Source organism: Lycium ferocissimum, chromosome 10 (genome assembly GCF_029784015.1).
Source record: "Lycium ferocissimum isolate CSIRO_LF1 chromosome 10, AGI_CSIRO_Lferr_CH_V1, whole genome shotgun sequence".
NCBI classification, from domain to species: Eukaryota; Viridiplantae; Streptophyta; class Magnoliopsida; order Solanales; family Solanaceae; genus Lycium; species Lycium ferocissimum.
The window spans coordinates 68,060,982-68,072,423 of record NC_081351.1 but is presented as its reverse complement, the minus strand read 5'-3'; the positions used below and the strand labels follow the sequence as shown (position 1 = coordinate 68,072,423).

Below are 11,442 nucleotides of genomic sequence, written 5' to 3'. Positions count from 1 at the left end.
TCCGTCTCAAATTATTTATTATTTTTTATTTTACACGCACTTTAAAAAATTCTTCCTCTATTTCAATTTATGTGAACCTATTATTATTTAGGGAATCTACGAGGTGATACTTTGATCACATTTTTCTTACGTTATTTCTAAATTATTTAAATTATCATTACTTATAATACTTTTAATGTAGTTTCTACACATATAAATTTTATTTTTATAAACTTGAAAAATTATGTCAAAATTTATAGTCAAAGTTATAAAGTTTGACTCTTGTATTCCGAAAAGATTCACATAAATTGAAACCGAGAAAGTATTAATTAAGAGTGGTATTTGACTAGCTTAGCCTTATTTATATCTAAATAATAATTTCTCTCCATGAAATGTTCATCTCTATTAATGATAAAATTCTATTAAGAGTAAAATAAAAAAAATAGTTAATTTTGCTTTAAACTTCTAAAATGACAAATAATTTGAAAGAATTATATTTAAAAAACATGACAAATAATTTGAGATATTAGAGGGAGTAACATTTTATTTATTTGTCTTTCTTCTTTTCTTACGTGTCATCTTGCTTACCTCTTTCTTTTTTCTATATATATATATATATATATATATATATATATATATATATCTGTTGACCATTTTCTGCCAACTTGCACTTGCATTTCGACCAAAAAGAAATGGCATCTCTCTGTTTAAACTCAGCATTTTCTCAGAGCACTAACATCTCCTTGCAATCCAAAAATCCTCTTACCCACACCATCTTTAACTTAAAAAAGCACTCTTATTCTACGTATGGAACAAACACAGTTATCCGATGCTCAATTCCCCACCAGCAACGACCTGAATATATACCCAGCAAAATCTCTGACTCAAAATATGTACGCATTTTCGATACGACTCTTCGCGACGGCGAGCAATCACCAGGTGCCAGACGCGAATTTAAGATTTAAACTCTATGAATTCAACCTTTTAAGATTCTTTAATATTGAAAACCGTTATACTTTTAAAATTATGAATTCATGTCTACTGCTTCCTCTGTCTCAATTTCTGTGACACCATTTCTGTATTAGTCCGTCACATAAATGATGTCACATAAAAAATTAGAAATAACTTAACTGTGAAATATCCTTTTATGCTTAGTAGGCGTTTGGCCATAGAAATCAAATATTTTTCATTTTATTTGGAATTTTTGAAGTTGGAGTTGAAGATGACTTTGTGTTTGATTATAGTTTTTTGTAAAGAATATTTGCTTGTCCAAAAGTTGCAAAGAATATGTGGTTGTCTGAAAGCGGAAAAAGTGAAAATATAATTTTAGGTGTTTTCTAAATTTTAAATATAATTTTAAGTTGTATTTGAAATTTGCATGATCAAATCTTTGGTTTTCAAATAAAGTAAAAAAAAATCAGAAAAAAAGTGAATAATCCTCGTGGCCAAACGTGTCTTTAAACTTTGTGTCAAATCAAATAATGCCGCATGAATTGAGATAGAGTGAGTATTTGTTGTAATTTGAATAAATATTTACACACAAATTTATGTTCCGCTTTGTAATGTATGAGTCAATTAAACTCATGTCTAATATGTTACATGTATCCCTGCTGCCAGGAGCAACAATGACAACAAAAGAGAAACTCGATGTGGCACGTCAATTAGCTAAACTCGGTGTAGACATAATCGAAGCTGGTTTTCCAGCATCATCTGAAGCTGATTTCGAAGCGGTTAAATTAATAGCTGAAGAAATTGGTAACAAGGTTGATGATGAAGGTTATGTGCCAGTAATTTGTGGATTATCGAGGTGTAATAAGAGGGATATTGATAAAGCATGGGGAGCTATTAAGTATGCTAAAAGAGCTAGGATACATACATTTATAGCGACAAGTGAGATACATATGAAGTATAAGTTGAAAATGAGTAGAGAAGAAGTTGTGGAGAAAGCTAGGAGTATGGTAGCATATGCAAGAAGTCTTGGATGTAATGATGTTGAATTTAGCCCTGAAGATGCTGGAAGGTTTGCAAACTTTTACTTTCCTGACTTTAAGTTTAAACACTCAATTCCACACCCCCCCCCCCCCCCCCCTTTTTTTTTTTTCCTTCTTCTCCTTCTTGTTTTAATTTAAAGGGCTAAAAATACTCGTGTATTTAAAATAGGTCAAATTTCAGCTTCGTTATTTTTGGCTAAAAAATGCCCTCGTCGTTAAGTTTTTTTGTTTAAAATTGCCCTTCAACTAGCTAAATAATTCAAAATTACTTCCTACCAACGGTTGCTACAAAATAAGGAAATAAGTCAATTTTACCATTGAACTATTTGAAATGGGTCAGTTTTGCACTCCATTTAAAGTTCAGAACAAGTGCTCTTAATTGGATATAGCTCAAAAATTACCCCATTTCAAATAGTTCAAGAAAAAAATGCCCTCTTTTTCGTTTGTTTATTGGAACAACTTTTAGTAGGAAGAGTATTTTTGAACTAGTTGAAAGACATTTTATGAGAAAAAACGTAACGGAGGATAAAACTGACATATTTTGAATAATTGAAGGGAATTTTTGGCCCCTTTACCTTTAATAATTGTTGGGTTTATGTCAGTTGGTGTGCATTCTTTTATTTATTTTGGATTGGACAATTAATGTCCCTCCGTTAGTCTTTGACGGGAAAAGTAAATAAGGACTAGTATATGATATTTAAAGGATTCTTTTAATCCAATGATTAAACTTAAGGGACTATTTGAGTCTTTTTTTATAGTGCTCATTAAAGTTACTAAACTATTCTTTTATAATACTAAAATCAGTCAACTTTTCCAAATGAAAACTACCTCATTCGTGAAATTAACCCTTCAAAAAATTAAAAATAATTGTCTATTTTTTTCCTCTTTTGGGAAAACCCAAAACTTTATTGGTGGCCTTTGTTTGAAATACTGATTTTTTTATTCTTTTTCAAATACTGTTTTGCAGTTTTTGTACCAAAGTTTCTGATTCCCTTTAGTAAAACTTAAAACTGCTACCTTTAGTATTTGCTACGGAGAAAGTTTCTGAATTTGGGAATGAAGGATTAAGTAGAACGTATTGTTTTGTTGTTTTATTAGATTCAGCTACTCCTATAATTTTGAGTGATTAGTTAATTGCTTAGTGGCCTATCCTGGATGATTTCAGATGTTTATTTAAATTGTGGGCATATAGGTGGTAGATGTCCCTTATAACTCTGAAAAGGCAATATTATTAGGAGCTCTTATACAGTACTACCTAATTGGTTTGTGTACTAAAGATAAATGTGAGCGCATAAAATAATTTTTATATAAAGTAATGTTGTCCATCTCAAGGAAATTTTGAACAATAATTACTGTTTTCTATGTTAATGTGCCTTTTTGTCCAATGAGTGGTGTGGAGATGCTTTCTAATCTTGAAGAAAAGGTTTAATCGTTATCCGGTGCTTGAGCTAGTAGACTAATTGAGATGTGCACACAATGTGGTCCAGACACTGTCATTATTAAGAAGAAAAGAAAAGAGAATGTTTAAAGAACATAGGGGCCATTTGGTTTGGGTTGTTAGGGTCTTAGGGATATAATCTCCACAAAAAAAATCAGTATAAGTTTATACCATGTTTGGTTGGGATTTAAAGAAATTTAGTCTTCACATGGAAATCAACATTAATTAATATGTCGTTTGATTGCTCTTTTTTGTTTTTCTCATAAATAATACTTTCTTCGGTCCATATGGTGTTTTTTAGCTTTTATATTTAGTCAATAGATGTGTTTTTTAACATAATCAGAAGGTATTAATTTTTGCTCCAAATTTACCCTTATTTTAGATAAGTAGGTTTTTACATAACCAAGAAGCCATATTAATTAGGTACTTTCAGTGAAGCTAATCTAGTGAAAACACCTCTTACTTTCTAGAAGTGAGAGAATTTCTTAAAGGGTGTGCCTAAAATAAAAACATCATATAACAGGACCGGAGGGAGTACATGGATAATTTATGCGGGAATTTATGTTATTCTATGAGTGATAGAATGTGGAATTAAAATACAGGTATTGAGTAATACACGGATTAAAATTCTAAAATGACCAAACTAAATCTCATAATATTAAAAAAAAAATTGTTTAACAAAGTAAACAAATAGTTTAAATTATGCATTGTATATAATTTATAATACATCAATCTAAATATTCAACAAGAAATAATCTCGATATTATATAATCCTTGCATAACTAATTACCCCATGACTAATCCCCGCATAACTAATCCGTACATAACTAATTCCTGCATAACTTGTATTCGAACCATATATAAGGCATGATAATACCTACATAAAATCTAGCATTAACAATGCAATGTTTGGTAGCTCTTTTGATACTTTGCATAAAATTCAACATTAGATATGTAGTGTTTGATTGTCCTTTTGTTACTTGCATCAATAATACTTGCATAAGTTTTGCGGGAATTTATGTATCATTTTATGCGAGACAACTATGAAATAAGAATGTGGGAATTAGTAATACATGGACTAAAATTACAAAATGACAGAATTGACCTTCATAATAGTAAAAAAAAAAAATTTATTTTGCTTAAACAATAAATAAATATTTTAAATACTAATTTGTACTATATCAAACTAAATATTCAGCAAGAAATAATCCTTACATAACGAAGTTTTACAGAACTAATCCTTACATAATCCTGCATAACTAATCTCCGCATAACTTTTCTCTAAACCAAACGACCTCAAAATTTGCTATTGCTTTTGGTATTGGTGCAAGCTAGTCAGTAGTTGGGGAACTATGCGCGTGAAAGTTGGTCTAGAAACCACCATTATCAAAACAAAAAATTGCATTAAAATGGGAAAAGGGGAACACTTTCTTGGATCCTTCAAGCTTAATTCTAATCAACATCTTTCTCTTCTCGATAGAGTCTAATTTTGTTTGATCAGTTAAAGAAAACTGAGTCTATATTTCTTGTTAATTCCACCAGGTCCGAACGAGAGTTCCTTTATCATATCCTTGGAGAAGTTATCAAAGCTGGTGCAACAACCCTTAACATACCTGATACTGTTGGATACGCTGTCCCGAAAGAATTTGGACAATTAATTGCTGACATAAAAGCCAATACTCCAGGAATCGAACATGTGATCATATCAACGCACTGTCATAATGATCTTGGGCTAGCTACTGCCAACACCCTAGCCGTACGTGATCAGTTTCATCCGTGCCTAATGGTGATGTAACTAACTTACGTTGTATGAAAAATATTGAAGCGTGTTCAATTTCAGGGAGCTTGTGGAGGTGCAAGACAAGTAGAAGTGACCATCAATGGCATCGGTGAAAGAGCTGGAAATGCTTCGCTCGAGGAGGTAAGTTGAGAGTCTTGTACAAAGAAACTTCAAGTTCTTGCATGCATGATTTTTTAAGTCCACAAACTATGGTGTGAATTCCCATTTATGCATTTCTGCAAGGGAAAATAACACTGTATGACAATTTGAAGAAAATATTTACCCGGATTAGCCCATGTTTATTTATTTACCTGAGCTAGCCAACATTTAGAGCTTTGCTGTTGCTCTGCGTCTTTGTTTTATGTTGTTGTTGCTCTGCAGCTTTGTTTTTGTTGCTGGTGATGCCCAACTTATATTAAATGTGTTAAAATGTCCTAGCAACGCTTAAGGTGAAACTTTGTACTTATAGAATTTTGATTACACTATTACAATGATGAGAAAGAGAACAAGTGTGTATAATGAGAAAGAGAACAAGTGCGTAGAAACACCTATTATACATTATGTATAAACCCCTCTTATGTATAAACATCTATTATACATTATATATAAACCCTTCTTATATATAAACACCTCTTGTATAAGTTTGTATACTAGTGTAAAAGTGTGTATAAACACCTTTTATACATTATTATACACTTTTATGCAAGGTTGATACATTGTCTACAGTAGGTATATAAAGTATTATATTGTTGTATAATGTTGTATACCGTGAAAAAGTGGCTAGCCGGTGTAATTTAAAACTATGGCTACGCAAATGTAATTTTCTTATGCTGGATTATACATTATTAAAATTTCCCCCTTAATATCATGAATTGTTACTGTCTTCCCAAATTAAAAGGATGTGTTAGTATAATTTTCACACACAATAAGAAAGGAGTAGAAATTGTCTATTGCTTAATTTTATTCTTGAACATGTGGGAGCAGGTATATAATCATCATTTTCTTTGTTAGAATCGAATGAGAAGAAATTTTTATGAGAAGAGTAAAAACAAGTGCCAGCTAACTTTTGTGCGTTATAATAGGTGTTAAAAGTTAAAAACTACCGAAAAATGAAAGATGTGTACTTTTCTTTTTGATTAGTGAAAAAAGGAAAGGTGGATACTTAATTAGAGATAAGAGATTTTTTTTTTTGCTTTTCTTATTTTTCCTTTTTATACCTGTCCAACAAATGTCTGCAATTTCATAAGAAACAGAAGGTTTTTTCTTCCTTTGTTTAATAGAATTTTCAGTGGCATAGTGCTTAAAAGGTGATGTATAATTACCTTAATAGTAGTAAATGTTCGAGCTCAACTAGGTGGATGTTCAAAATTGGTCGCCCTTTTGTTTGTAAACTTAACTCTTGGTTTAGAATATGTTTCCAGTCAAATTATGTCACTTGATATGGGGCCAAGGGAGTATGTGCTAGGCTACTTACACAGATGCACTTGCTCTATCAAATTATAAAGGGCGCCTGTTTTCATTTTTATTTTTTCATGTTTCTATATTAAAGCTTCAGAAAATATGAAGGATCATGTTTCTTTTAGTACAGTTTTAGCTTTGTGTTGAGATTGTTAAAATACTTGAGTTGTATGTTTTCCATTGCTTCTTAAAATGTGTTAAGGCATGATGTGATGCTGCAAAGGATAAAAAGAAAGAAAACTTTGGATAAATGAAATGATAAAATGTTGATCTAATTTCCTCTTCTTGAGGTTGATGCCCCTTATGCTCCAAATTGAAAATTTTTCCTTTCCTTTTATTATCTCCTTGCTACGAATAATATTATGCCACTCTCTATGTTTTTCAGCTCAAACTTTCCCTTTTGTACGCTTGGAGAAAGGATTAATGAAGCTTTAGTACTCCTCGATTTTCCATCTAATGTTAAATGTTACGCATCAAATATTCTAAAAAGAACATGCCAGGTCAAAATAGGACATCTAACTAGCGAGCCGACAAGGGTTCGCATTTGTGGTCTATTTTGCCCATAGTTAATCCAAGCCCTGATCAACTTGTGTCTGTTTGTTGGCCATCTCCTTCTGTCCATAAATGCTTGTTTCACCTACCAATAGGTCTCATATTGCATTTGGTATAATGTTGCTTATATGAGGGAACAACTACTTCTCTTTTTTTGTTTTTTTTTTTGTTTTATTGAAGACTAATCATTTGACAAGAACAGCTGCAAACATGCAACCAATAATGGATTACTTTACAGCCTTTGATGGTTATATTGACAGTTGAAAATTGATAAACTACTCACTTGTACACGAACTCTTTTGCTTTGTTACTTTTTTCTGTTTGGTCATTTTCTTGTGTTTTCTTTCTTAAGTTTAATTTTTTATCTTTCACTTGTACGGGAATAGGTTGTAATGGCTTTAAAATGTCGTGGAGATCAAGTATTAGGCGGCCTCTACACGGGGATTAATACTCAAAATATTATCCCGTCGAGCAAAATGGTATCGTACCCCTAGTTGCATCCTAATCTTCTAAAGATTTGTACTGGCTAAAATCTTTTTTTTTTTCTTCTTTTTGTGCTTTTTGCTGACCGATATCTTTGCAGGTGGAGGAGTACACTGGGCTTCAGGTGCAGCCACATAAGTCCATTGTTGGAGCTAATGCATTTGCTCATGAAAGTGGCATCCATCAGGTCTGTGTTATTTTCTCTAATTACAGCGTGGATGCACCTAGATTTAGTGTTGTAATCTTTTTCTACATATCCGTTAGAGCTCAATTCAATGTTCTTTTTGGCTGAATGTTCAGATTCATCTTAGATTTCAATTATTTCTCTTATCATTCTTGATTATTTGCAGTAAATTCCCCAGTGGCCCCTCTGTTGTTTTCCTTGCCTAATGATCAGATTTTATAACTTTCAAGTTTCAACTATCGTACAGTTCTCAACTAAAGAAGAGATAATAATCTAAGTCTCTTTTGTCTTTTTACTTCCCTTTTATATGCTTTAGGATGGAATGTTAAAACACAAAGATACCTATGAGATTATATCACCTGAAGATATTGGGCTTACTCGTGCACATGAAGCGGGTATTGTTCTTGGGAAACTCAGGTATGCTTTGGTTTTTCTTCCAATTTTTCCATGTAAACTTGTGGAAAACATTCTCTCTAGGAAAACAAGTTCCTTAAAAATAAGGAAGACTTCCCTAGTGGAAGTAGGGAAAACAAGTTTCATAGTGGCATTCCAAATTGATTGTCTCGTGCCCAGGGGCGGATCTACAGCCCATTGAGGGTGTTCACCCGAACACTCTCGGCAAAAAATTATACTGTATATATAAGGTATTTTTATATGTTTTATGTACATATATAAATTTTGAACACCTTGAACACAAGAGTAGGGGTTGGTTCAGTGGTTTAGGGTGTTTAAAATTCAGCTTGAAGTTCCAAGTTCAAGCCTCGGGCACTACATTTTTATTTTTCGAACCCCCTCAGAGAATATCCTAGATCCGCCACTGCTCGTGCCCACCCTCCATCGCATCCTCCCCCCCCCAAAACCCATCATCCATAGTGTTTGCCTAGATTATGTACAAATATATTTGGCATAGTATTTTTCGCTTACTAACCAAACACCAGAAAATAAGTAAGAAACCCACTTATTTTCTAGGAAAAACATTTTCCTTCATACCAAACAGGCAAACACGCCCTCGGTCTTTAGTATCTCTTTCTGTTATATTGAGCTAAAATCTTGTTAAGATTTCGGGCTATAACTTGGTTATTTTCACTATTGTATCACACAACCATCATAATAAGTTTTACACTATTTTATCACACAACCATCATAATAAGTTTTACCATTCTCCTCCTGCCTTCGCTCTTAATCTCATTTGCAACATTCACATTAACTACATCCTTCCTTTTAGGAAATTGATAACATGTTGAAATTTTTTTTCCAGTGGGCGCCATGCATTGAAATCCAAAATACTTGAGGTAAGTTGCATACCGTATGAATTGCATATATTTCTAATATAATAAAAAATAGGGATCAATCATTTTATTCCTGTTCCAGCTTGGATATGACATTGAAGAAACAGAACTAGAGGGCCTGTTTTGGCGATTCAAGTCAGTAGCTGAGAAGAAAAAGGTGAATTAAATTGTTCATATTTCCATTACCTAGAGCTCAAATTTGTGTTGTCCATTTATTTATCTTCCCTACTGCTCTTTCAGAAAATTACAGATGATGACATAATAGCACTGATGTCAGATGAAGTTTTCCAGCCTCAAGTTGTTTGGCTGGTTGGTGACGTACAGGTAGATGAAACTCTTCTCGTGTCTAATCTTTGCTGGTCCTTTTTTATTTTCTTTCTATTGGACTGAAAATAATAGTTCAGCTGATTCAAATGATTTCATGTTCAATGGACAGATTACATGTGGAAGTCTTGGGCTCTCTACAGCAACTGTTAAGCTTATTGACATTGACGGTCAAGAGCATATTGCTTGTTCTGTTGGAACAGGACCTGTTGATGCAGCTTACAAGGCAGTGGACCTCATCGTAAAGGTTTAAATGGAACAGAAACTCTCATAACGTTGTATCTCTTCTCACAATAGGACAGATAAATTTATTGCTAGCAGTTTTGTAGTTGCTTCTCAAATTGCAATTTTAGTGATGAAACGTTTATCTTTTATGCTGTGCTTTATACTGTTGGTGGACTGAATTTTCCTGACTATGCAGGTACCTATAACACTCCTCGAATACTCCATGAATGCAGTCACAGAAGGTATAGATGCCATAGCTTCAACCAGAGTGTTAATCCGTGGTGAGGATGACCTTGCTGTAACGAATGGTTCAGCTGGACATACTCCTCATCGCACATTTAGGTATGAAATCTACAAGAAATATTGTTTGCCCTTTCAGTTCTTTCATGTAGAATCTGGGAACATGGACATGACATGACAGAGTCAGAGACAGTATTTTACACGGAAAATTTCCTAAGAATGACACATATGGAAGTGAAGTGTACCTAGCGCTACAAAACTGGGGCAAACATGGGAATAGAAAAATATACACTCAAAATAAATATGACAAGTAACGACTTTGGTATCTAAATGTCAAACATTTATGTAATATATATGTATCACAAATATATCAATACATGTCCTACATATACTAGTTCAGCTTGTAGTTGATACGTGAATATCATCTTCTTAGGCGACTCATAGCTTACCACAATAACTGTTATCGGTTTTTCATTTTGACTTGGAATGTTTTTGTCTACTCTTTTCATCCAGTGGAACTGGAGCGGATATGGACGTTGTTATCTCCAGTGTCCGAGCCTATATTGGTGCATTGAACAAAATGATGAGTTTCCAAAAGCTGGTCTCGAGATACAACAAACGCGAAGATAGTGTGGTGGTATAGTTGGTGGTGTGTGATCAAGGAATAAACTCCTGCCTCCATCATCTCTTGTCAATTGTACAGAAATAGGGAGCCTATCCAACAAAAATACGACTTGCCCGGAAGAAGTGGCAATGATAAATGAAAAATATGAGTCGTCGTGCATTTTCATTTTCTCCTGCATTCTCTCCACTCTTCTGCAGGTTGATGTGCAGCTTGTAGTTTATTCTGAGACAAAGCTTAAATGTCTTAATGTGTGAAAGTCAATTAAGTTTTGTGTTGTACCAATTAACCACAGATACTTTATGTGGTTTAGCTCTTGTGCTTATGCATTGCTAAGTTAAGAGCTTCTCTTTGAAGTTAATTACAGAAATTTCTGAGGTTCTCCTCTAATCACAGTCTTTCTGAATGGTTTTTAAAATGTCAAAGAACTGTCTTATTGTTAATTTTGTCATCTGGTTCTTTGATTGATTTTCCTTTCCAAAGTAAGTGTTGGGACTTGGGACTTCTCTTTCAGTTTGCCATCTAAATTTTCAAACTTCTATTTTGCAAGGGTTCATTTTGCCATTTTTAAGCATTTTCTCTTTAAACTGAAATCAAATTAAAATTTACCTTCACTTGATGACTAAAAGGAAATTGAAACTGTTATGAAGAAGTATCCTCAATACATAAATCATGCCAATCCTCTGCCTTTGTCAATTGGGAAGTCAAAAAGGTAGGGCAATGAGGGGGTGGGTATTTGGATAATTCGAGCGAACTAATTAAAGAAGCGCACACATATCCGGCACACACATGACAGAACTTTAAAGATAGGGAAAAGCTCAACTATACTACCCCACCGGTCCAAAATAATTGAGGTTTTAGACTTAGACACATGAAT

At 33.3% G+C, this 11,442-nt stretch overlaps 1 protein-coding gene across 1 annotated transcript; it reads left to right on the top strand.

Annotated features, from left to right (window-relative positions):
- Positions 1–646: 646 nt before the first annotated feature.
- LOC132034525 (2-isopropylmalate synthase A-like) lies at positions 647–10,955 on the top strand. The gene is made up of 13 exons (XM_059424934.1): positions 647–918; positions 1,597–1,999; positions 4,951–5,164; positions 5,249–5,329; positions 7,585–7,677; positions 7,782–7,868; positions 8,182–8,282; positions 9,124–9,157; positions 9,237–9,311; positions 9,395–9,478; positions 9,591–9,725; positions 9,900–10,045; positions 10,457–10,955. Exons 1-13 carry the CDS (start codon positions 672–674, stop codon positions 10,584–10,586), a joined length of 1,830 nt encoding a protein of 609 aa, XP_059280917.1. The 5' UTR covers positions 647–671; the 3' UTR covers positions 10,587–10,955.
- The last annotated feature ends 487 nt before the right edge of the window (positions 10,956–11,442 follow it).

Excerpts from the sequence above, each read along its gene's own strand:
- LOC132034525 (XM_059424934.1), top strand. The coding sequence starts at position 672 with ATGGCATCTCTCTGTTTAAACTCAGCATTTTCTCAGAGCACTAACATC. Across the intron at positions 7,869-8,181 it reads ATGAAAGTGGCATCCATCAG|GATGGAATGTTAAAACACAA; the intron begins GTCTGTGTTATT and ends TATATGCTTTAG. Across the intron at positions 10,046-10,456 it reads ACTCCTCATCGCACATTTAG|TGGAACTGGAGCGGATATGG; the intron begins GTATGAAATCTA and ends CTTTTCATCCAG.